Source organism: Dromaius novaehollandiae, chromosome 2 (assembly GCF_036370855.1).
Source record: "Dromaius novaehollandiae isolate bDroNov1 chromosome 2, bDroNov1.hap1, whole genome shotgun sequence".
In the NCBI taxonomy this organism is placed as follows: domain Eukaryota; kingdom Metazoa; phylum Chordata; class Aves; order Casuariiformes; family Dromaiidae; genus Dromaius; species Dromaius novaehollandiae.
In genome coordinates this window covers 19,971,323-19,998,339 of record NC_088099.1, presented here as the reverse complement: position 1 = coordinate 19,998,339, position 27,017 = coordinate 19,971,323, and the positions used below count along the sequence as shown (strand labels likewise).

The 27,017-nt window shown below is 41.9% G+C and overlaps 1 protein-coding gene across 18 annotated transcripts in view; it reads left to right on the top strand.

The window, feature by feature from the left end:
• Positions 1-27,017, top strand: part of KIAA1217 (KIAA1217 ortholog) — a 354,487-nt gene that overhangs the window by 307,503 nt on the left and 19,967 nt on the right. For 16 of the 18 annotated variants that reach the window (XR_003260038.2, XR_003260037.2, XM_026105796.2 and 13 more), the window contains 6 exons: positions 4,963-5,067; positions 5,498-5,550; positions 12,702-12,862; positions 18,782-18,957; positions 25,760-25,890; positions 26,132-26,279. Coding sequence is in view for 16 of the 18 variants with exons in the window: in XM_026105796.2 (XP_025961581.2) it covers positions 4,963-5,067; positions 5,498-5,550; positions 12,702-12,862; positions 18,782-18,957; positions 25,760-25,890; positions 26,132-26,279 (774 nt within the window). In the remaining 2 variants the exon portion in view is untranslated. The remainder of the gene's footprint in view (positions 1-4,962; positions 5,068-5,497; positions 5,551-12,701; positions 12,863-18,781; positions 18,958-25,759; positions 25,891-26,131; positions 26,280-27,017) is intronic. The other 2 variants (XM_064505924.1, XM_026105798.2) reach the window with 1 other exon arrangement.

Here is a 27,017-nt window from a genome sequence, read left to right as displayed (position 1 = left end):
CTTGTGGCTTGCATTTAGATACTAAAGTGTCACGGCCTCCTTCAGGATATTGCATTTTGTTTCCATCATAAAACCACTTTATTGTTTGATATGTTTAAGAATGGATGGACTCTGCTTTGCATTAGGAAAAAATATTTACTGAATTCATGCTCTGCAAAGCTAGGGACAGTGGGAAACTCCATCAGTGATGCACTAAGAACTGTGTAAGAAAGGTGCCTCCTGGCCCTTGCAGATGTGCCCTCTCAAACAGTCTTTCGAGTGCAAAACCAAGTGAGAGAAGAGTGTGGTGGGTATTTTCAGGGCCTCATTTCTCAAAGACTTTGCAATGATAGTAGAATAGATTGTTTAAAAATGAGCTTTTAATGATGGAAAAATTATTTTTCAGTAGAGGCTTTGTTTTTTCCCCTCTGAATATATTAGGTTTGGTGGGTGACCAGTCTCTGCAGGAGGTGCTTGGAAAGGGAATGGTCCCCAAGGGACATTCTGCCCTTGGTGCCCTCCTGCTGCCAGGAGGGAGCAGGGGGCTGTGCGGTCACCGCTCCTCGGGATGGCATTGCTCTCCAGGACCACAGCTAACGATAGAAACCTGTGCCTGCTGCACCCATCACAGACCTATGGCCTGGGGTCTGCAATCTGGAAGCTCCCATAAGAAGTCTTGGCAGCTGGAAGCAATATGCCTTTCCGGAGGGCCAGAATTGCATCTTCCTTTGTGAAAGGGCTTGAATGACCAGGCAAAAAGGACAAGCACAGGTGTCCAGCACAGGATGGAGGGGAGGTAAACCACACTTTGGGTTCCTGCTGTTGGAGGAACTATCTGGAGGAATGTGAGGTGCCAGCTCTTGGACTAGAGCTGTAAAACAACATCACACCTGGTAGTGCTTCAGAGCTCCCTTTTTCACCTTAACTTCAAGCTTCAGGAAGTTTGAATTTAACCTTATCTTTAGAAGACTGAAACATCTGATCTCCTACATAAATAAACTTCATTTGCATGAAGTCTTTCTCTTGGGAGTAGAGCAGAGTACAGAAGAGTTTTGCTGCTTTTTGCTTCACACCTTTCCAGGGGATACACTCAGCTGTTTTTTTGAGGGTATTTGGGGTGAAGTTTGACTGTGCCACTCTCAGCTGGTGCTAGAGAAGCTGTTATGAAGGACAGCCTGCTGCTGTTTCCTTTTTCTTCCCCCAACAAGATTTAAAAAAATGTAAAAAAAATGTTTCTCTTATAGGGTTATGTAGGAAGAAATGCATTTTTCCCTGTCTCTGACCTTCTTTTTGATCACAGTACAGACTCCACTCAGAGTTTAACTATAAAATATGAAGTCACTAAAAATTCTTCTCCAGGATAGCTTTCTAATTAGCTCATGGTGTCAGACTCGCTATTTGAATATGTCCGTTATGGGTGATGCACTGCACAGCCTAGGGTAGGATATGAACATGAATGAACAGTTACACAGCCCAATTTCTATTTTTTGCCTGTGCAAAGCACAAGGCATCTTCTCAATGACATGAATATTAAAGATGTCCTCAGGAAAGGGAAGGAACATGCAAGCTGCACTTAGATAGCGTTGTGGTGAGAAGTGGGTACTGATTGAGCAATGTATTGTACCCTGCTTGGGATTACTTCCAGCTAGTTGCAGTATAGGGATGACATGAAACCTCAGTGAAACTGTAAGGAAGAAATCTAATGATGAAATCTGATGTCTCAGTGCAGATCCTAGGTGAGCAAGGGCTTGTTTTGATTGTACTGAATTTGGAGAGTGAGATCCTCGGGCAGGGCCTGAGTCCCTGAATGTGTGCGGGGGGCCAGGAGTGGTGAAAAGGGGCTGCCTGGAGGAAGAGGGCTGGCGAGCATTGCGTGCATCCTTTGCTGGCAGAGGTCTCTGACAAGCCGAAGCCAAGTCTGTCTGAGCAGCCTGTTGGAACTGGGGGTGGCTTCTGACCGTGTCCCCTCCTCTCCTCCTCCGCTGCTCAGGTCTGACTCTCCCAGCACTCATAGGAAAACAGTGCAGAGCCATGCCAGCAATGCTGGCCTTTAATGTCAGCCCTGTACAAGAGACAATTCTTTCCTGACTGCTGGAGAAGCCTCCCTCCCTGCTCTTCCTGGGTGTCAGAGAGGTGCAGATTTATCCTGAGCCGTGGGAAGGGACCGTGGGACCAGGCTGTTATGTCCTTTACGTGAGCTGCTGGCACTTTCTCTGCAGAGGGAACAGAGCACTTTACGTGATGCAAAGCACCTCCCTCCAGCCACCGATATTGCCAAGGAAGATAAAAGACGAGTTGCAGCTTCTCGGGTCCCTGGGCTTCCAGTCCACACTGGTATGGCTCATGCTTGGTGTGGGCTTGTAGGTGGGTCCAGTTCAACCCAGCATACCTAAATCCAGGGCAAGGTAGAGAATATAATGTTTAGAACCAAAAATGTTAAAGTTTTATTACAGTGCCAGCATTGCAAGTCTGGCATAGGCTGAGGAGAATGTTTATTCTCTCCCTCCAACTCCACTGGCCCACCATGATGTTGGGAACTGGGGTTGCTACCAGTCCTTCACCTGAGGACCAGAGGGAACTGGTGAAAAAGCAGGAGGGCTTGTTCCTCCTTCGCAGGAGGCTGCACAGTGGGGCAGCATGCCCATGCCGTGAGATGACGCCGGGGTGTACGGCAGCGCAGGGCAGGCCCCTGTCGCTGGCCTGATGTGAAATGTTGGGTCTGCGTCCCTCCCTGCCAGCTCTGGAAAGGCACAGTGCCTTCCCTGGATTTCAGTCAAACTGCAAAGTCTCTGAAAATCAGGTCACTTTAATTCCTAAAAGTTGTCTCATTTCAGACACCTGTTTTAAAAATGTTTGGCGTTAATGGCCATGAAGAGTCTGGGTATTAGAATGAAACAATTACAAGAAAAATCCTGCCTTGTCTCTAGCAGAATAACTCCAGAACATATGTAGATTCTTTGCATTCTTAATGTTTTTACCATATGAAAAATATTGTGCTCTATTCAATTGATTCCAGTATTTCATTCTTTTTTTATCATCTCCTATCTCTGGAACATCCCTTTCCATCTTAACAACATATTTTCCTAGATTTCATGGCAAAGGACAAGATCAGCTTTGTGTTTCCATAATTTCATTTGAAGCAGAAAATTGTTTCCAGATTATCAAATGTGGGATGGAAAAAACATCATATTTATGAATTGGTAAAGCAGATAGACTTCCAATGGAGTTTAGTTCCAGAAAGGGCTTGTGACGATTATCTGGGAAAAAAAAATGTTTTCATCATTAAGTGTCAAAAATGCTGCATTAAAATTTGTTAGAATATATTTATCCCAGGCTTTTAGTACTTGTTTTCATTCCAAAGGTTACTGTAGCCTGAACCAGTTTCTTATTTTAAAACTTGTAATAGTGGAAATTCTGTAACATATTTCTTGGTTTGAAATGAATTAGGTCAGACTGACTAGTCTTCTCATCACTGTTCAAAATATCTTTTTACATGAAAACAGAAAAGTAAGAAATGCACACCATATCAAACCGCAATAAGAACATGTCAGGTGATTGAGAACTGAATGTGCAGTCTCTTATTGCACCCTTTAGCATCTCATTAATTATCTTATTGTCCATTTTCCTTAACATCTGGGTGTCCTAGGGTGTCTCCCATCTGCTTGCTATCCCAGCAAACCTCTATTTCATTCCCAGAGTTTGAATGAAATAGTCTGGATTAGTCAACCTGGTTGACTAGGAACTGGACTGGTTACTTGCTTTGTATTATTTCAGCTTGCTTTTACCCTGTATTTATCAAATGGCATTACTGTTTTGGCCACCAAACTGCAACTGGTGCTGGGGGCGGACAGTGCTCAGTTGCACCCAGGACACCTGGGCAGCAATGGATGGTCCCTGCTGCAGCCGGAACCTGGGGCTGAACGTGCCGCCTCTGGCGTGGTCTGGGTGTACAGTCTGTCCTCTTTCATGAGTCATTGCCACTGCTCTTGGTCACTTGCTTTTTGAGAAGTTGTGTCCCAGGTCATTTCCCGAAATCACAGCCTATTCTTAGCATCTGCTTTTGTGTGTTTCCCCAGTCACTTAACTGGTGTCATATAAGGACCCACTTTCAGAAGGTCCTGTCTGAGGTTCCCTATGGATGTGTGTATGCGCTGTAGGGGGTCATTGCCGGAGTGGCATATGCGAGTAAGTGCCACTGTGAATAAAAGTGTGGTTTGGGGCTACCAAGGCAGTCACCTGGCACCTGCCTAGCATAGGAATGCCTAGCATTCACGTAACAGCGTGCAAAGATAAACACACAAAAGCTAGTCTTCCTATCCAAAAAATGTCATTGCTCTTGTTTGGTGTCTTTTCATATCTCATTGAAAACACTGGCCTTAAACAAATCTGTCCACTCTAATATCGTTTTGTTGCACAGTCTGTATTTGGTGTCCTATGCCTTGTCTGTCACGTTGCTGTTCTTTCCAGAGCAGACAGTTGCATGACAAGTGCAAAGGATTTGGCCTGGGAAATAGTCAGTTTGGGCAGATTGAATGCTTCACAGACAAAAATTCTGGTTTAGGGGACAGTAAAAATAGTAACAAGAAGCAGTCTGAAGTACTTAATCCACAGGAAAAACTATTTGCCCAGTAGAGGTAAGAGAAAAGAGAAAATATATGTAATGCTGAAAAAAGCAATTTTTGCTAGTTCCAAGAGGCATTAACTTACTGTTTTAGGTGCCGTTTTTGTGAGATCACTAGAAGTTTATTATCTGGGTTTTTTTTTAACCATGCAGATGTCTTTTTATTGTCTGTTTCCATGCAAAAGCTGTCCAAACCAAGATGCGGTAAGCCATTGTAACAAGGTATATGCAAACTGATGCCCATGAGCCTTTGCACAAACTCTGTAGTGTCTTTCCAGTCCTGTGGTAATCATTCACCTAGAAAAAAACAAGTCTGCAAGCAAATATATCTGGCTTTAACAAACGGTTCTCTTGTCTTACAGAGAGAGGATACAAGCCATGGAGAAACAGATTGCCAGTTTAACTGGTCTTGTTCAGTCTGCGCTTTTTAAAGGGCCAAATACAAGTAATAGCAAAGATGCTTCTAGGTAAAAAAAGAATTCATTAAATCTGTTTCTCTGTAATGATTTTAGTAATCAAACAAAAATAATATTTGAATGTAATAGTAAAAAATCCTGAATGCTCAGTCATTTTAAAATTATCTTTATCATCCCCATGAAAATTCTAGGCAGAGAGGAAAACTATTCCAAACAACAAATGGAGATTAACTGCATTACTCTTTCTGTTAAAAGGAATTAATGTAGCTATATCTCTGTGCTTTCTACTGCTAATACGCCACTCCTTGCTTACCTTGTATTAAAGCTGATTTAAAAAAAAAAAACAACTCACAAGCTACTGGTGATTTAAATTAAAAATATATATGCTAGACAAGGCCATTTACATTTACTGATGATAAGCTTCACTCTGCAGTGTTATTATTAGAAAGTTAAAATTATGATTTTTCTTTTTATTATTTAGTGAGAAGATGATGTTGAAAATTGTGTCCAGCAAGAGCAGCATTGATACTGCAGGTAAGCTAATTTGTTTTAAACTTGTGAGTTATTCCTGTATATGAATAGCTCCAGTGTTACTAGCATCCCATCTTATGGAAATGTCCAATTTGCTTAAATTCCTTTAGCTGTATTCAAACTGAAGTTTAAGTTCAGGATATGCGAGCTGATCACATCTTGGTTAAGGGAGGAATTTCTAAGAGGGCGAGGTGATCTTTGGAGTGAATTTCACACCTGCGCTGAACAGCTTAAATGAGATACAGAGTCTCTGCATATGGTGAATATGGTGATTCATCTCATCTACAGTATGCATCTAGCATCCAAACAAGTACTGAAGAAACAAAGAATGGTCCCTAACCTCAGATGTTTCCAAAGTTAAGCTCCACAGTAATTGTAAAAACAAACAAACAAAAAAAGTCTGATCGAATGTCCCCTTGTGGGCAGAGAAGATGAGATACGTAGACAGGACTGGATGTAGACATATGGATCTCTGGACAGAGCTGGGAAGCTCTTGGCTTTTGTTATTTAAAATATGTAAGTGGGATCTGGGGACAAGAGAAGTCCGAGCCCTTTTCACCACCCCCCCTTCACAGCCGATCTCTCCCTGCCCAGCTCACAGGGAATCACTGAAAATGTTTAAAATGATTGGTGAATATATTTTTACATATTAAAATATTTAAATAGTGCAGCCTACTTCCATAACTTATATTCGCTTTGGAATTTTTTGCTATATTTGCTATTATATTTGCTTTGGAATTTTCTGTATGGTAAAACTGATACCAGTCAATTCTCTGTAGGACTTAGAGCAGGTAATTCAAGCCATCCTATAAAACTATTTTGTTGGGTGTAGAAAACAAAACCTGTAAGATAACATTCTAAATTAAATAGTGCACTTCTGAAATTGCTGTAGAACGCTAAATATTTCATTCCTATTCTAGTCACCTGCACTTTTCTCTGAGGTTATCTTGTCAGTAGGTTGCTATAGGTGCAACGACGCTAAGGAATTTAGCAATTAGCAAGATAGTGCTTTCCTTAATTATTCATATTGATTTGTCACTAATTATTTGCATGCTCCTAAACTGTTCTGGGCAAGCATCAATTACTAAGAAGCCAATAAGAGTTGGTCTTATTTTAGAGTCCTATTCCTACTTGGAGAGCTGTTAAACGTTTCCGAGTTAGAGTAAGATTAGTAAAGCTATTGCAAAAGACCTGTGTGTGATTGGTGCTCTTTGTGCAGGGGCTGTTGCTCTGCATGTCTGCAGGGTGTGCGTATGGGTGTATGTGTGTTTATTTGCCTCATCTTCACCGTTTGTCATGCAATAAATGCAAATAAAGGCAGTTCCCCACTTCCTGGTAATGCAGTTCCCGCAGGGAGGTCTGTGCTCTGGCAGATAGTAAACCACACACGTTTATTAGCAAATCTATTCTCTTCTTAACTAGCCTTTCTGCTGGAGATGTTAGTTCGCATTCAGGATTCCTGTTTCTCTGGAATTGTGGCGGGTTCTCCTAATCAACAGAAATCAAACCAGAGTTGAAAACTGTCAAGCATAAGCACGAGAGCAACTAGATAACCTCCATAGGTCCCTTTCAACATAAATTATTCTGTGATATAGGGTGTGTGTGTGTGTACTCTCAAAAGAAATGGTAAGTGAAATAATAGTCACTGGAAAAACTGTCCTCCACAGGGCAAAGGTGGGGAATTCACAAGTTCTACCCACCCCACCAGAATAACATAGTTCATGTGACCAGCAGCTCTTTCTTGTCACCCTCTTCCCTAAGGACTCCTCATTCATTACCTTGTTGTACGACTGAAACTAGGTCCAAGAAATGACAAAATTATAGGCTTTCCCTAGCATATAACAGCTGCATCCGCAAGCATGGGGCTGCTGGTCAGAAGACCAGATCAACATCTGTCATGTAATGAAGAGACGTGGACTCTGTCATGCAACCATGACTGTATCCATTCCGTGAGTAAGGGCAGCAGCAGTTAAGTTGTGCAAGAGATGTCCTTCTGACCACTTGAGAAGATAGGGGTAGGGCAGTGTGGCCGGCTGACTGCAAGGATCTCTATCAGTGCTATAAAGTTGAATTTTAACTGCAGTGTCTGCATCCCTACATCCTGTCCTTCCAGCATGACTCAGCCACTGAATATTCAGAAAATTAAACTGTAGTGCGTATGGAAAACAAGGTGTGATGCTGACCACAATATATTACTGCTTCAGTATTGTCACGCACATCCAGCTAATATTGAAGGCTGTTGTCCTATATAATAGAATATTCTGTTTCTGCACCTGCTCTTGAAGTTACACATGGCAGGGTCTAATAAGTCAATGCTGTCCCTGCTTACTTGAAAGGTATATGCAATCTGTCAGAATGAGCTATGCTTCTCCTCTGTGTAGATATGCTTGGGTTTAAGCATGCCTGCAGCATCCAGAAACATTTTTGCTGACCATTGTTTTGTTCCTCCGTTCACCCCAATCTTTATTAAGCATAGCTATTAGACAATAGGTTTTCTCAGTATACAGTTCCACTTAACAACTGCGTACTGAGATGCCAATTTTAGCAATTTCAAAGACTATTTTAATGGAAGAGTGGTGTAAGTGTTGATTGAGCGGTCCTTTCTAGAGCACTGGTAAGCAGAAATGTGAATTGCTTCCCATCCTGAACAATAAAACAGCTGTGCAAGATAAAATTGGCTCATCAATGTTGAACCAACATTGTATTTTATAGTATGTGTTTCAATGACAGGAGACTTTCACACAAAAATAGAGGACCAGCTCATTTTAGAAGGGAAAGAAACCAATTTCTCTAAATCCTAAATGCAAGTACCTCTACACATCTAGATTTTGAATACTCCATTTGGTATTTCATATAAACCAAATTGTTGTATTGAAAATGTTTTTGCTTTCCCAGTCTGTGGAGAGTTCTTTGGCCTCAAATATTAATGAACTAAAATAAAAATGCTTGTTCTCTGGGGAAAGTGAGCCTGTAATGATCTGCTGCCTTCATTTCTTGTGTTTTATTGCGTTAAGTTCAGCTCTTTCACTGGAGGGTGGGGGGCAAAGTGCAGCAACCTTCCACAGAGTTAGCTATTTCTCTCCTACTAATGTTAGAAGGAAATCCCATGACTGAATGCTTATAGCCATCTTCAGCTCCTCAAAAGTGAATGGTGTCAAGGAACTCTTTATTTAGGAACAGCATGTGACTCAAAACATAAACCATACTAGTAAGTATGAGATTGAGATTACGAACAAATAGGCTAAGAAATGCTCACCTGCTCTCTTTTTCTTTCCATTGTTTTTTGTTCATCAAGTGGTGAGACTGATGATTAAATCCAGATTGATTTCTGTTTCAATTGATTAAATTGTTTAAACTGGGATTGATTAAATCCCGGAATACCAGAAAAGCAATTTTTCCATGCCATTTGCTGCCTTGTTGGAAGAGGAGGAAGGACATTTCAGTATTTCCTGAAAAGGGATCAAGGAATATTTCTTTCTTCATAACACCACCAGTACAAATCAAGAGAGAGGGAGAGGGTGCAGGGAGAAGTTCAGAATTGATTCCTCACTGTTTGTGGTACGTGCTAGCCAGAGAAGATCATGTCTTTTCTACACATCAGTATGCTTTTTTCATATGCATGGCTATTACTGCAATGATCCGTGAACTGAAAAGGTTTTCCATATCCGTTTTCTTATCTTGGATCCTCTGCAGAAAACAGATCATGCCAGTCTTTGAACTCTGTCAGCATTTACAGGTATAACATGATCCTAAATTCATTCTGGATCACTTAGTCAAAGTTGCACAGGAATATGGAGAAGCTTTTGTTCTTTTAAGAATGCTATAGGGTCTGACCATAACAGCTTGTTAATGATGGAGTTGCAACCTTATCATTGCATTTGTCTATTTGTTTAGTGAATTCCAACCTGATGATAAGGGAATTGAGTAACTGTGACATGTATCCCCAGATGATGCTTCAAAACGTAATGGCGCTTTAATGAGGAGATGAGTAATTTTGGGAAGAAATACTGCTTGGGGTGTTTTGGCAGCCCCTTTTTCTACCCTGCTTCAAAACAGTGTTAGCATTTTAGAAAGAAAAATAAATTCTCAGAAACTGGAGGAGAGTGGTGTATGTGCAAGTGTAGCAAAGGTCTAGTGTCAGGGAGTGGAAATACTATGGCTGATTTTCCTGAACTTGGGCAAATAGCAAGCATTTTGCCTTTCCATGCCTCGGTTCTCCCAGTGCTTTAAAAATGGAGGTACTTTGCAGCTTAGTTCATTAACCTTTGTAAAACAAAAGAAAAAAAAACAAACAAAAAAAGACATTTGCTTTGCATCCAGAATGTTATGAAATTGTGAGTGGTTTTTTTGCACTCAGTCCCCCCTTACCTAGCTCCAGCAAGGGTTTCTTCAGTAGACCGCTTCCACAGCCAACGTTGTTTCTTTCCCTTAAATCCATCTGGCCGTACATCTAATCACAAAGCTACAGCCTGGGCCTATTTCCAAGAGACAGCTATGCTCCCTAGATAAAGCAGTCCCTCATTCAGCTGCCCTTTTATTCCTTTTTGATGAAAATGTGAATCTTGGCAAAATCAACTGCTGATCCTTTCTGCGCTCCCATGCTCACTGCGGGTCTGTGGTTGTGCTTCAGGCCCTTGGTAGTCCCCTGTTGTGCTTTGGAGGCTGCAGTGGGAACATCCTGGGAGGTGACACTACATTGAGGTGGCCGAGGTAGTGGAGGAGGAGGAGAGGGACTGGTTTGTAGAGAGGAGGAGACATTTATTGTTTACAGAAGCAGATCGCAGTCCATCTACAGGATAAGGAAAACAGGCACCCCTTCCTGAGAAAATATGTGAATTGACTGGGGTCCAGCATGGGGGGAGAGACCGCAGAGAACTGAACATACCTTGGCTGCATAATCACAAGGTTGGGGGCTGAGGTTTTGGAGCTCTTGCTTGAGGCAAAGAATAGCAGAAAGGTAGATGTGCTTTCAAAAATAGTCCAGATTTGTGGCTAAGGATCAGAACTCTTGGAGGCTTTTCCACATTTTTCAGGTTCTCTGGTGGTTTCGGTCTGTAGGGTTTATGAACTAAATACCCTTCCTTTAAAAACAAATGCAAAAAATAGCACATGTGGGAGGGAAACAGTGAGATGCCTGACCATAGAGAAAACTGTAGTGTATATGCAGACAGATAAGTATTGGCATATATTATCCTGAAGCATGCAATGGGTACGGAATGGCAGTGAACAAGGACTGTTTATTTCTTGAGTGTTGCTTTCTGTTAAGCAGCTCTTTGAAATTCAAGAGAGTATTGAATGATACTGAAGTACAGCAAAAATGTGCAGCAGTTTGGTCAGCAGTGATATGAAGAGTGCCGTTGTTGAAGCCCTGCGCAGATCTAGCTGGAGCATGTTTAGGTAGCGTATAGCATTACAGCAGCAAGCAGCGCCTTAGAGCAGCCTTTTTTTGTGCTTGTCTCCAGCAGTCTGTGGCGTGACGTACGGACAGGGGGCAGCCAGAGGGGCCTGCGCTCTTACTGACAGGAATTGCAAATTTGGGGAAAGCAAGAAACATGAGTCTTCAGAAAGCCTTCAGCCTATTTTTAAGTAAAAACAGCCCAGCATAAAAAAATACACAGTTTCCCTCCTTTTAAAATGTTTCTCCCTGGGTGAGTTTTGCAAATGCTATGTTTGAGGTATCCACACCTGTTGGGAAAGGAATAACAATTTGTTGTTGTGCTAAGCTGTACTCACTCAGGCACATTTAGGGACTTTGCTAGTTGGCTGGACAACCAGGGATGAATGTGTAGGCTAAAACCTAGCACACTTAGGTGCATACTCATTCCTGTGAGAAACATGTCATGCACATTTCTGTGCGCTGAAAATTTACCTCCAGCAGGCAAAGAAGAGCTTGCAACTCCAGTTTTGGCTTGATTTCATTGAACTTGATAGAGTTCATTGAACTTGATAGAGCATGTGCTTGTGGGAGCAAATGAGGACTAAAATGCCTGTACACATCCATTGATGAGTTACTCTCAGTTTCCTCAGATTTTTGGTTCTATACACAGAGAAGGAAGAAAGTGAAATGGGGATGACACAATGTAATGATGTGGGGAGCTGAAGCCATACTGTCCTCTCAGCCTGGTGACAGAGTGGATGTGACAAGGGGCATATGCAGGGCTACGTAGATCTAGACTTAGAAACCGATGTGTGTCCTACTGACAGCCTGTAGTTTTGCCTGTTGTGGATGGGAGGGTAAGGGGCGCATTAGACTAAAGATAATGAAGGATATGGGTGTGTAAGTGCGAATTGCCAAGGGGCAGCTGTAACAGGACTATTTGCTGCTGAGCTGGGATTTGATTGTATTCCATAAATACAGCTTCTTCCCAGCTACTTGAGACTATGAGAAGAATAAGCCTGACATTGATGCTGTGTAGGGGAACAGCATTTTTAATGAAGAAAGTCTTGGAATTACACCAAAGGTTATTCTCAGTGTGTGGCTCAACTCACTTCCTTGTCGTATGCTTATTTCCTTTTAAACGCAGTCCTGAATAAATGACAGCCTAAGTAAAGGGGAGTGGGTGGATGTGATGCAGCTGGAAAGCAGTTCTCTGACACTCCACCCTTTCAGTTCTCTTCTCCTGTTTTTTATACCTTTTTAGTAATAGCTGTTTGAGACACCTGATAGAAATATCCAAATAGACCTCAAGCAGCAAAACAAGATGCTCCACCGAAACCTTTTCCCCACACTTGGCAGTTTGACTGAATCTCTCCAGAGATAATTAATCAAAAAATAGGCAGTGCAGGAGTCCTTGTATCAGCTCGCTCTCAAATGGCTCCTGGGAGGGCAATCCTACAGCTGCTTTTGGCGCCAATTTGATTTGTCTGCTGTTTTGTGTAATATGCAGTTATAGCTCATTTTCCCGTCTCTACCACATGTGGCAGGGAGCAGTCCTGAGGCTACAGCACAGATACACTCCTATTTTGTACAGTCCCCCCAAGATCGTATTGGATAGGGAGATGCCAGTCCCATGTTGATACTCAGCACTGGCAGCTGTAATTTTCTCTTTTGTCTGCCTGCGTGAAATAATACGTGTGGGCCCAGCAGGGAGAGGAAGGGTGGCACATGCACCTTGCCTGCAGTGAGCTTGACCTGTGCTTCTGCTTCCTCGCAGGCGCTGCTCCCGCGTGCAGCGGGAAGACGGGGCTTGGGAGCGTGGACGTGGCCGCCAGCCTGCACCCCGTGGGAGCCCCGGCCATGCAGCTCAGCCTCCACAGCATGAAGCGCAGCGTGTCCGACCTGCGCCTGCAGCTGCACCAGATGAAGCAGCTACAGGTACGCTCAGCTGGGCAATGATGGGGAAGTGGGTCGTTTGCAAATGCCGTTCTCAGTCTGTCTGTCTGTCTCTCTCACCTTCAGTATGTGAGTGATTTTAAGAAGCAGAGCTACGTAGAAGAGGGAAGGCCCAAGTATCACAGGCACAAAAGTGTATGCTGCTGTAGAATAGGCCACTTGCATAGTCCTAGAGGTATGAGTAGCCCACTTTAGCTACTGCTGCTTAGATCAGGAGATATAACTTAATTTCTAGCTTTATTTGATTACTCTAGACATTAAAGCAGTATTTATATTACAGTAATATCAAGTCTGTGATTGTAGTTTGGACCCTGTTATGCTATGTGCTGTATAAACATATTTGAAGAGCCATGTCCCTGCTCCACACAGTTTTTATGTTCTTGAATAAATAACTTTGACATCAGGAAACCCGAATGTAGCTAAGGTTCAGTAGCTATGCATTAAGCCAGAGTTTGCAAGTCCTGTATTTAGAGAATTCAGAAAAATAGCCAACTTGAGCAGCAAGGCGCAAAAGCTGGTTTCAATGGTTACTACAGAGGTTTGTTGTTGCCATATTGACATTTTGCTTGTACCTTCCTAACACATCAGCACCTCTGAACCTACAAGAAACAGCAAGAACAGTTAACCACTAACCAAAACGTTCCATTGACACGTACATTCATGCTACAGATGTAAATATATACTGCTTATCTCACACACTATGAAAATAACTGTATGTAGCTGTGCAGTTCTTCAGCCCTTCACTTGGTTGTAAATGGAAGAGCATTGTGCATTGTCTTGGAAGATGTAAGAAGAGGTAAAGCAATTTCTTGTGAGGAAACATGGATAGTAGGGGAAATTTCAATAGTCTGTTTGTCCTCCTGGTCTGAAAAGTGACATCAAATGTTTGGTATTGTAGGGCTGCAGCTAGTGCTATTACTACAGGGGAGGTTTTGAATTCAGGAACAGTATGGGTATATCAATCTCTTTGGACTTGCTGGTGAATTTCAGAGCACGTAATACAGATGAGAATTCAGAGCATGTTTTGCCTTTGCTTCCTTGACTAGAGGAAAATGAGTTGTGAACCAGCAACAGGGCAAGGGAGCTGAAGGGTGGAATAAACATCAGGGCTAAGAAGCTGTGGCTGAGACTGAAGATGTGGTGACAGGTCTTGTGCTCAGTTCAAAGTGATAAAGAGACGTCAGAAGGTGCTTGAGGCCTCGCAAGGCAGGAGGGAGCAGCTGCACAGGGCTGGAGCCAGCAAACATGTCACCCTTGCAGGGCCTGCTCACCCCAGAGCTGGTGTTGCCCCGCCTGCAGCCTGTCTCCATGGCCGTGCCTGAAGTGGTAGACCCACTTTTGATCTTACCTGGCATTATTTCACACAGGGGTGAAGAAACTTGCACCATCCACGCAAATCAGTACTGCCAAGGAAGTCTTGAACAGGAAAATTAAATCTGGTTGGCCTCCCTTCTCTTCTTCCAGAGGTGATACCAAGTTCAGCGCATCATGCCAATAGGAAGTGGGAAAATTTGTGATAGCCAGGAAGAACCTATAGTTTAAGGCAGATTGTCTTATATATAAATTATGTTCATGAGAGTGACTTTCCTGAATGGATGGATTTATTTTGAAAAAAACCTCTCAGTTTGCACTACAGTGAGTGGAAAACAGGTAGTGTTTTAAACTAAAGGGAGACATTCTGTTAAAATATCACACTTTTGATGGAAAAATTTTGTGCTCCATTTTTTGTAAAATCATTCTAAGTAAAAGAGAGAAGTATTTTTTATGTTTTTCCAGGTTGTGTGCCTATATGCTTGACAGTACTTCACATTTTTCAGTTTGACTGTTTCTGTTGGGTAGTCAGTCAGTTTGTTCCTGTTTGCATGAATTTTTTGTACAGTGACAGACTAAAAAAAACACTTCCAAAGAACCAAAAAACATGATTGTGCGGTCACAAAAGTTGTCAGGATAACTAAGAAACAGGAACAAGACATAAAACTACCTTTAATACTGTCCATGGTTCGATTCTGAATGGATGATATCACTTCAAGTTCTTATTCATATCCTTAATAGAATCCGAGAAACACAAGATGGAAAATACACATTCATTCACGTAAGCTTTGTTTGTGCGGGCAAAATCCTGTTTTTAAAACATAGCCAGCAGCTATTGATGCAGATGAATTGATTCACAGACCAGTTAGATGCATATGTAACCAGATGCAGCCAAAAGGTTAGACTGTTTCAGCCTGTGATTGAGTTTTAATCAGAACGTCTTGAAATAATGACATTTGCATCATGGCTTTTGTTAGAAGTGAGAGATACTCATTGCAACTACATTAAGTTCTTCTGTAAAATCTGAGATTTTTGGAGATACTCAGAACCACTAGTTTCTTGATGGCATCGAGCTTTCCTCATAACCCAGCCCAGGATCTGTATACATTTGTTGTTATAAACAACAATTTAGTGGGATAGTTCACTCTGCTCTCCCAAACCTTAAGGACAGGTTTGAAAACAAGCCTTACAGTACATGTTCATGGCATATATCGTTAGCTTATTTGTACATTGAAGCTTTTTGTCTATTCCTGCCTTTCTTTAAGTGAATACATTTTAAAGGCAAGCAGTTAGATATGATTAAGATTCAGCATTAGGAATGTGTATGCATGCTTTTCCTTTAGTAAATGTATTGTTTGCAGGGAAATGAGTGTTGCAGAAAAGATAGAAAATGTGATAATAATACTGGCATAAATGGTGTATGATACTCTCTTGAATAGTCTCACAAGAGTAGCTTTGAGCTGGAAATCCAAATACATTTTGCACTGCGTTACAGTACTGGTGAGACTACACGTAATCTACGTGTGGCAACACACTTCAGGACTTATCTAAGCAGATCGCACAGAAATGCGGAGCAGGAGGCAGCAGTGCCCACCCGTGCATGTGCACTGTGGTGCGTGGGGAGGGGGGAGCCCTGGGAGCTGCTCCCAGCAGCACAGGGCAAGTTCCCGCAGGATGCATTGTGCTCTTCTGCTGATCAGAAGCAGGGCTGTGAACTGACAGCTGCTTTTCCAGTTACCTGTTTCATAAATAATAATTGGTTTAAAATGAACTAACCTGGTAATCAGGTTATTCTGAGAGTGCCAGGGGTGATGCTGGGATACTTGTGAGGGAGAAGTGAGAGATGGAGCAGTCACTGCAAAAGGAGGACAAGATTGAGAGGCAGAGGTGTTACATGTAGAAGAGGCTACTAGTGCTCTAAAAAAGAATATTAACTTTCTTTCTGTCTGCTGCTTGCAGTTATAACCCAGGTTAACACTAACTAGCAAGGAATTGTCATTTGGAGGTAACAGGAAAACCTGCATTGCATTTCCTAACCTTTGGCCACTTGACTTCAGAACTTGAACACTTTTTTAACAAAGTTTCTTCTTAAGTATGAATGTCCAAGATTGTATATTTGGCTTGTTTTTATGCAAACTTGAAATACAAAAAGTTCTGTTCTGTGGAACCTGAATAGCCCCAGCAGATCCCCAAAACATCCTCCTGTTGAGGTGGTGGAGTAACTGACAGGGCTGGTCTGTGCACTTAGCCAGGGGGTTTCAGACCTGATATCTGATGGCAGAAGAAAGGTAAATATCAAGTTCACTTCCAGGCTGTGGAAGGAAAGGTGCTGTAATGACCAGAGACTGCCTCCTCTTCCTCGCCCACATCTCTTCCCCTTTGCCTCTGTCTACTGTGCCTTAGGGTGTCCTTTGGCTGGGGGCTCTGCCCTGCTCAGGCCCATGATTGCTGCTCTCCCTTGGCTACTCCTCTGCTCTCTCTGCATCCATCCATGTCTTTCCCTTCCCATCTTCTGCCCCCATTCCCCAAGCATGGACAAACTCAAGTTTTCCAGAATTAGCCAGGTGTTGGCTGAATTTTCATAGAGATGGCAGAAGCATCTCTGTGGCCAAGATGTGTCATTTCCCAGATTTCAAGCTCTCACTTGCAAACACTGATGTCTGGGACTCCTCAGCCTAACAGCTTTTTGAAATATTGATGGACTATGTTTCTGTTTCTTAAGCTCTCTCACTTCCCCTACGCCTTTTGGTCTTACTGGGAGTCGCTGTTGCCGGCCAAGGAACACAGAGGACTGAAATCCTGGATACCTGAGGCTTAATTCTGACTCCATCACTAGCCGCCGCTGTGACCTCAGACAAGTTGCTTCACATTCTCCCAGTCACTTCCCTGTGTCGAATTTCCCTGTTTTTTAAAGAGCTGTGACTAAACTGTGAGTGAAGTGTTACATGCTCGTTCACTCACTCATTCATTTATGTTTTCTGTCTTGAAAATATGGCCCAGTGAAAGACATGTGTGTGTCTCAAATAGCTCTGCTGGTCCCATAGTAAGGAGTTTTAATTTATCAAATCCAAATATTAATCTCATAGTGGGGAGAAATGCACAAACGCACTATCTGCAAAAGAATCCAGTCTGGTATTAAGCAGCTGACAAGGTTTATAAATCTGTGCTGTTTTAAATGTTTTCTAGCTTTGTTTTTTTTTTCCCCTAACTGCTTACGCTTGCCTTCAGCTGAGTTTAGAGCTAACACCTCCTGCTTGTCACAGCGCAGACCCTTCTGCCAACTGAAGTGTTGCCTTCCCTCTCATCACATCGTGTTGGGGAGAGGGCAGGAGCAGGCACAGTGACTGAAGAGCCAGAGGAGAGGCTGGAGTTTGCTCCTCTAATTCCCACACTGATCAGGAGGAATGACCTGGGAAAGGCTTTTTTCTCTGATTCCAAGTTCTCTTAAATCAACTTTTCCAGAAGTCTTATTGCCTTGTACTGTGTCTTACATGTTGCCCATTTTTTGTGATTCCTGTTGTTAGGTAGTGTTTTTTCTCTGTGAAATGTGGTTTGACTGTTAAGCCTAGGTGTTTAGAAGACAATTGAAAGTCTGATGGCTGGTTTTAAAACTGGAGCTTAGTCTCCCAAGTGATACAGGTGTTTTTGAAACCTTTACAGTATGAGATTGCTGCTAGGCTAACAGAGTTGTGTTCATCTTGCCTATGTCCTGGAGTTGTGACTGGATGGAGCCCTATTTATCACTTTGAGTCTTGGGGTTTGCATGAGAGACTTGAATGGTCCATGTGAGTGTGGGGCATAGCTGCACTTGAGTTACCCACAAAAAGCTGTGTTGTGTTCAACAAATTTAATATCAGTAAGAAAACTAACACTTTAGACACTTAACATGAGGCTAAGTATGTACAAAAGGCAGATCCCTTGAGAAAGAAGGTGCAAATTTCACATGTTTAGTTTTCAGAAAATTGCCATATTTAAAAGGTGGGAGGGTTTTGGTGGAGAAAGGGAACTTGCGTATTGCAGATTAGCTACATTTCACCAAATTAGACAGGGTAGCACGGTCCTTCCTCTGCCATTTGAGAGACTGAAATATTCCCTTTCAAGAATGGCACTGCAATCCAGCTTTGACATTAATGTCTATGATTATTCACCAGACATGTACAGGCAGTGCAATGCATAGGAATATCAGATACGCGCAAAGTGGAAGTCGAGCTTCTGGCATTCTCATGAGGCGAGGTTAGTACTCAATACGTGATGGATCGAGCAGAACAGAGGGGCTGCAATCCCTGCAGAAGTTACGCATTGACGATGGTGCACTGAAGCCATCTTTTGTCTGTCAGCTCCCTGCTGGAAGTCAGACATACACATTAGAAGTTAATCAACTTTGGGCTTTTCTCACTTCCAACATTTCTTCATGAAATAATGTTTATAGGTGAAGTTAAAGAAGGGAACAAGAAGGGAAAAAGTCTGTTTAGCTGCAGGGCTGTTTATCCAACCTATTTCTGAGTTCTACAATGTATTCAGCTTTCATGTATTCAACCAGGGATGTCAGTCAAGCAGGAAAAATTGAAGTTGATTTCTTTTGTGCAACAGCTGCAGAACCAGGAGATGCTGAGGGCAATGGTGAAGAAAGCAGAGCTGGAAATCAATGGCAAAATGATTGAAACGGTGAAGAGGCTTGAAGATCCTGTGCAGCGACAGCGCAACCTGGTGGAACAAGAAAGGCAGAAATACCTCAGCGAGGAAGAAAGGATTGTAAAGAAGTTATGGTGGGTGGAGAAACCTTTCAGAATTTGTTTCTAAAGCTTGGCTGCTTCTTCCATAAAGTGGTAGTTTTCCCCACTGCCTTCGGTGGAACTGCACCTGTGTATGCTGTTTTATCCATGTTTCCTTACAGTCTTATCAGTAGTAAAACATGTCAAATCCATGGCCCCTGACTGGAAGTCCCTCTTATCCCAGGACAGCAAGCAAGTCCCACCAGTAGGAAGAGGTTCAGCCTCTTCAGGAGTCCCATATGCCTGCAAGAAACGTGACCACCTCCATCTTTTTGGAGCCTCCCTCTACCCTTCAGCTTTAAGTATTACATTTTAATGGGCGGGAGGGGGTTGTGGCCAGGGAAGGAAGGAGGAATTTCCTCAAGGTACAAATGGATGCAAAGGAAAGTAATGAGTTTGACTTTAAGTACAAAAAAAAATCATATTTCAACAGTAAGTGCTTTGGCTATTGCATGGGAGGGTCAGGGGAACTCATACATAGGGCACGGAAGTTTAATCGCAGTCAGCAATGCCAGCGTCCCTCTGAGGCTTACTCATTGGGATTTCCACACACTAAACTACAGTTAAAAAGTACTTGCACTTTCTTGTTCTGTAAAGGCTCTTTATAAGAATCTTCCTTCCTAGTACTTTGGCCTACCATGACTGGTGGGATCCAGGTGTTTGTTTTAGTCCATGCTCTGAGTCAACAGGAGATAAGATGAAACTGAAATCAATAAACAATTTAACTAGTTCTAACACTGGCATTTGTAAGATGCTGTATAATTAATTATTTTTCATTACTGAATTTAATTCACAACTGAAGAATTGCTCCATAACACAGAGAAGCTTTATAATCAGCTTTTCATTGGAAATGATGATAGAAGAGCCGTAGGAGCACAGTTATTGACAGCTATGGAAAGTAAATCTTTCATGTTGGTCAATGTGTTGCCAGATGAGTAAGATTTGCAGTAAAAATACTACATCTGTAAAGATAAAGTAGAACGTTACTGAGGGAGCGTGTGTTTTCTGTGAAGAAAAGTTGAATGTGCAGTAATAGCCCATGCTGGTGTATATAATCCTCTCAACTGGTTTATGGCCTTTAATTATATCATGTTATGGTCTTTAGTGATTACTCTCCTGTTCATCACTTTATTCACGTATATCATATTACTTAGTTCCTAGCTTGTTTGTTCTCTAGAGGAAGAACTGTAGGTGTGATATTTGCTTATAGTACTGCCTCATAAAAGGGATACTAAATGAGGTCAAGTGCAATGGTGTTAGTTGTTACAGCTGTTCATTTAGGATACAACTTCTCTTGCAGTGTGATTCTATTTTATCAACACTTGGAATTTGTTGCATATTCAGGGTTTCTGCTGCTTCTGTGCAGCCTCAGCTCAGTTATCAAAGGGCAGCATCCTCATACTATACTATGCCGATTTACAGTGCAGCTAAGAAATTTTGGATGGCAAAGTAGCATTAATTTTCTAATGTTACAAGAAAATATTTTACTTAGAACATTCACGGGTTATAGATGTTAGTTCAACCCTTTCAGAGACATGCTAGAAACAAACAAAATCACTGAGGTTTTTTTTTTTCAGTTGCCTCCAATGAGATTTTTGCCATGTAATTGCATGTTTGCAGGAGCAGACCCCAAAAGAAAAAGCAGATCTGATAACAATGCTTTAAGTTCAACAGCTGATGGTTGTTTATAATGAAGAATGCATGTCACAAAATTGCACATCAAGATGTAGAAGGAAATACAAAGCAACAGGGCAAGAAAATTACTACTTCTTAGTCTTTCAACTGTTGCCCTCTTGACTTTCCCTAAATCATATGACTAAATGAGTGCATCAGCTTCATGCAAGACAGGGAGCTTGAGGATTTTTGCAACACTTACGAAAGTGTGTTTGCTACTCTGAAAGAGAGTCTTTCTTCTAAAGAAATAAAAGGAAAATTCTTTTGGTTTCTTTAGATCTCAGCATAAGGAAAAGTAAATCCTCCTTTCTGCTATTCTGAAGATTATCTCTGGGAAATTAAAAACAAAAATCTTGGCAGTTTCATGCTGTAAATGCCAGAGATGTCAAATTTCAGAGCAAGTTTTCTGTTGGCCTATTCATGATGGTGCCTGTAAAAGTGGGTCCATATGTGTCAAAGGTGTAGTGGGATTACAGTTCAGACATAGTGAATGAAATCCAAGGAACGCTGTTAAACTTACTATTCGTGCGTGCTCATAACAATGAAAAGCACACTCAAAATTAATGGAGTATTTTTTTTCTATCTAGTCCTTCTTCTATCTTTTTCTATCTAGCCACCATTAGAGGTGTCATATATGACAATATTTGGGTTGCAGATACTAGCCTTAAAATTTTCCAGACCAAGGGCAGATTAAAACAATATGATATATTGACTAATAAAATATGTATGTGGTGAGGAGCATGTTCCAGGTGTGAGTACTATATAGTGTAGATTATTATAAGCACTTGAACAGAGGGGTTTTTAAAAGCACAGTATGTAAATTATAACCATCTCAATCTGCCTGATACATGCCTATTACATTCCATAGTAATTTGAAATTTATATTTTTATTAAGAGAAGTTTCAGATATCTTTTGTAAAAATTAGCAAGCTCAATAAAAACAACAGTCTGCTTAGCAGTCTTGGAGACTGTCTGGTAGCAAATGCTTGGGAAAGAATACAAGAACATGGCAACATGCACGGATTGCATCTCCCTGCTTTCAGTGACCTGCGGCTCGGGGATTTTCCAAGTCAGACATGGTATCCTCATATATGAAAGCCCTGGGAGGGTTATTTACCTTTCATTAACTTAGGTCTTTTCTTTTTTTTTCTTAATTTATGTAAACTTTGTTGTGCATAGCATCCAGGGGCAAGAAATTCTGTACAGTAATTCTTTTTTGGGTGCCAAGAGCCTCTTTTTATTTGTTTTTTAATCTTTCATCTGACAACTGATCACCAAGGCAGAATGTTCACTCTATCCATGCTAGTCATTATGTTACATAGACTCTCCCTTACACCTTCCGCGATCATGTCTTTTCCAGCCTGAAAAGTCCTTGTCTACTTAGTTTCTCTTCTTGTAGAAGGCATTCCACACATTTCATCATGCTGTTGTCTTTCTCTGCACCCTTTCTAACTCTAGTGTATACCTGTGAGATGGGAGTGGGCAGAGAGGAGAGCCCTGCACAGGCTGTTCCAGCTGTGAGCATGGCGTGACTTCATGCAGTGGCGAGGTGATGGTCTCTCTGTCCTCATGTTCCACATGAGCTTTCTATTACAAAGCCAAGCTCTCACTCACAAGTGCTGATAATATGTTCAAAGTTTATTACTGTGTAGGAAAACTTGGTTTTGGCTTGGTGGTTGGTTTTGGGTTTTTTTTCTCCTATGTGTTATTTTGCATTTCTTAGCAGTGAATTTAATCTTTGATTTTTTTTCCTGATCAATTAGTATCAGATGGTCCATGTACAGCACTCTGCGTTCAGCTTTCATTTTCATTCACTTGAATAATTTAATGTCCTTTGGAGATTTTTTCACTACTCTGTTCATCCTCTCTTCTGAATCATTTATAATATGTTGAAAAGCACCAGTCCTAGCACAGATCCCTGTGGAACCCACCAGCAAACTCCCTTCACTGAGTAAGCTGTCCATTCATCCCTTCCCTTTACTTCTGGTACTTTACCCATGAGAGAATTTTCCCTCTTGTCCCATGGCAACTTTTCTTTCTTTAAAAGCTTTTGCTCAGGTACCTTGTTGAAAGCCTTTTGGACTATATCTTGTCCCCATACTTTTGTTGATTCCTTCAAAGGACCTTGTTTATTTGTGAGACCTGCCTTCTTTTTATTCTCTTGCATTGCTTCCTCCCCAGTACAGCACATTTATCCATGTGTCCACTAATACTGTTCATTAATACGGTATGTACCAGTTACACCAATTACTCACCAGTCTGCAGTTCCCTGGGTAGCTCTACCCCTTTTTAAAAAATTTATTTGTATCATATATGAGACTTTCTGCTACTCTAGTGCCAGAACAATTTTAATCAGGAAGTTAGATGCTTAATGTTAGTAGCTCAACTATTTCATCCTTGAGTTGCTTTTGAACTCCAGGGTGAATACCATCTGGTCTGGGTGATTTGTTGCTATTAATTTTGTCAGTTTGTTTTGTAACCTGCTTTACTGATAGTGCAATCTGAGATGGATCCTCTGATGCTTTTTGCCTAAAGAAAAATCTCAGCATAAGAGTTCGCCTCAGCTCCCCTGTGGTAAACACAGATGCAAAAAATCCATTTATCATGTATTATCCTTCTAAAACTGCACGAAGGTGAGTGTCCTGTTAATTGAGTTTGTTGGTTCCAATCTTTCAAGCCATATTGTTTCCCCAGTTACAGAAAAGAAACACTGGAGACAGCAGGATCTGTGTAAATCTTTGGGTCCTGAGGACTGAAGTTTCTCTTCTCTTGTGCTTAGCAACAGGAGGCAGTATAATATGGTATCCCCTGCAAAATTTCAGGATCAGACATCTAGTTTGATAGCATCGCTGTATGGAATCGAAGGTTTTATAGTTACCCCCTTCCACATCTGCTGAAAGAACAAAAGGGAAAGAAAGACAACATTGTCTGCTAGCTGGAAGTCTCTACTTTATCCCTGTATTTATGACAACGTCATAAACCTGCCAAAACATTCTCACATTGTTCCTGTTTGTTTCTGTCTCTTCTTTTCACCCTTGAGCCCATTCAAGGTTCTCCCTTAACCTGTGTGTTCTCCAGGGGATGAGGATATCTGAGAAACTGCTTTTCCAGTGGTGATCTACAAAAGGAGGGGTGCACCCTACAATCCCCAAAGCGGCACTGCCTGGTCCTGAGCACTGATGTCCAGACACTGGGTGGAGAGGGTGCATCGCTCCCGACAGCAGGAGCCTTTGCATTGCAGTGAGGTGATGGAAAACTGAATTCCTTTCCCGGCTCCTTCCTAGGTTATATCTATCTGTGCCCTCCTATGTTGCAAAGGCAGACGCAAGGACAGCAGATACCTGCATTATTGCAGCCTCTTTGGTTGGAAAAATATCCCAAGTAACGTTCCCTTGCTGCCATCATGTGGTCCCTTGGATAGTTCTTGCAAGTACTCTTGTGCTAGTGGAAATTGTGATCCTCACAGACTTTCTCAAGGCAGTCTCTTTGGGAGGAGGGGTCCTAAAATAGGAGCATAATCATTTACCTTTGCTTCTGTTTGTGGTCAGTTCAGAAGCAACTTACGATTCTCAATTCAAAATTATTTTATAATTCTAAGTTCTTAGTCTTTGGATTGAAGTGAACTCTTCACTGCATGCATTTGTTCAAGTTCTGATATGATTTCTGTTTGTGTGTGTACCAGAAATGCTTCTGTATTGTTATTTTTGTTTTGTGCAACTATGTTTTCACTTTAAATCAACCTAAATGCAGACTGGTGCTGCAACGGATTTTTTTTCTGTTTATCCCCTGTTGCTGGCCACTTTGTTCCTTTCTTTTTATCATGCTGCCTGTCCACTGAGGTGGATCTAGATAGTCACCTGGCTGAAAATATTTTTTTGCTGGATTTTTTCCCTTGTGCCTCATGGCAGTGCTGGCACAAGGGAAACATATGGAAACGCAAGACCTGCAGCTGGTGTGGAAGGCAGTCTTCCCCTACCCCTTTCCTGCAATCAGCCCATACCTCAGTTCTCTTACAGCAATTGCAAAACTGCTGCCTGAGTGGATGTGAGAAACAAGGCCCAAAATTAGGTTAAAAGAAGTAGTTGATTTTTTAGTACAATAACTGTTTTGCATTGTTTTGTAATGTGCAATTAAGCTGTTTCTCAGAATATTCCTTTTAGTAAATTGTAAAGTTAATATCTTAACAGAGGCAGATTTCTTTTGGAACAAATATTCAAGGGATGGTTATTTTGAGGTATTCATAGCGGTGTTTGTTCTGTTTTTTCTCTAGTTGGGCATAATGCACTTCAGGTATTTTTGAGAGATTTCTAAGCTCCTGTGTGGAAGCTTTAACTAAAACAATGTGATTTCACCCCTAAATGGAAGCATGTGGACCCTGCCCCCACTAAAGATTGTAAATGTGGCTGGAGGATTCTGAAAATTTATATGAAGCAAGGGAAAACACTAGAAAAGGTACTACAAAAGGTGATGAGAAAGCACTAAATGGGGCCTGAGGAAGCATCAAGCAGCACAGGTTGGGAAAAACACCTGGAGCAATTCATTCTTGAATCCAAAAGCTGCCCAAGAGCTGCACACAATGCCATCACTTACCGTTTCACTGAGGCTGCTTATGGAAACAGGATCCTGCATTCTGCCTTGCAGGACCAGCCAGATAAACAGGGTTGCCAGGTTTTGGTCTGTCACTCCACCGTTGTGCATTCCTTCATATGTCACCGACAGTGAGAAAATACAAGGTGCAAAGCAGTGCTAAACGTGGCAGTGCAACGTGGATATCCCCTTCTTGGCTTGGCATCCCCAGCGGGCTGGCTGTTGGATGTGCTTCACCACCCCACCTGCCTCTTGCAGCACAGCTGCCCTGAGGCCAATAGGCTCTGCACATATGCAGCACCTTAGAGAAATCAACACCCTGGGGCAGCTGAGTAGGTCCTCCACCGTGATTGTGAGTGTCCAGCATGCTCACATCCCCCTGGCTTCCCCTGCCTGTTCTTTTCACCCTGTGGTATCAGTTTTAAAGATGCCACGAGTGAGATTTCTGGTTTTGTTTTGTCTATTTATTTCCAGATATTTGATTTTAATGTGGAAGCCCTGCTTAAGTTTCATTTCCACCTTTCTGTTTTACCAGTGAGCTGGAGGGATTTGTTGAAGACCTGAAGAGGGACTCCACAGCCACCAACAAGACAGTTACACTGAAAGATGTTGAAGACGGAGCTTTTCTTTTGCGTCAAGTGGGAGAAGCTGTTGCCACCCTCAAAGGTAGGTACTTTGTCCTTGCAGTTCTTCTCTTTAACCACTGTGACTGAGAACAGTTTTGCCTTTGACCTGAGGACATTAATTTTCACTTCCAAAATATTTAAAATTAGGATTATGGGGCTTGTTGCTTGGTCCCTGGAGAGAGGCAGACACTCAACTATTTAACATTCACCCTACTGCCAGTTTGTTTCTTCCTGGGGTGTTTCTCATTTCCTCTCGAGCCTCACAGTTGTTGTCTTTGCAGGAGAGTTCCCGATGTTGCAGAATAAAATGCGTGCAATCCTCCGCATTGAGGTAGAAGCCGTGAGGTTCCTCAAGGAAGAACCACACAAGCTAGACAGCTTGCTGAAGCGTGTGCGCAGCATGACAGACATCCTTACCATGCTCAGGAGGTGAATTTGTTTCTTCAAAACTAAGGAGTTTCCTCAAGCAAGCCTGGGTTTGGGTTCTCTTGGTCTCCCCACACTCAAGTGGTTTTGAGAAATGCAAACTTGTTTGCAGTGTTATATAAATTATTCCCAGAGCCTTCTGAAGGAAATCAGATAAACCTTTCCTGTGCTCTGTGCAGTGATTCTGCTATGACCAACAGCCTCGGCTGTCTAGATGCTATGACTGAACCTAGCTCCCTCTGAAAACTTCTGAATTTGGGAGATACCTGGATGCAAAAGCTCACAGAGTGGCATCAGTCCCATATCTGAACCATTTAACTGCAGATATTTACAACAATCTAAGTTAATAGAGATATTATCTGACACTGAAATGTGCATCCCCCAAAATATAAGAAATAACATAGGAAAGGATTCTGAGTGGATACAGATATCCCAGAATGTTTTGAAAGTCATAGCAAGTATTTTTCAAAATGCTTGTGAATTCTTATGAATTCTTTATTCTGTTCTTTGCAGGTAAGATAGTTTCTCTAAAGCTGAAGTATTAGATAAAATTTGTGTACCTTAAATGCCACTGTTTAGCTATGTTTGTCAAAATATAAGCAGCAAACAAATGCTGATTTCTATGAGGCAATAGGCATTGGGTTTAATTCCTCCTGAAAACTCTGAATGAATCAGGCCAAACTGTCAAGTGTGGTGATTGTTCTCAATTTTACTTAAATTACAAGAAAATTAAAGTCATAA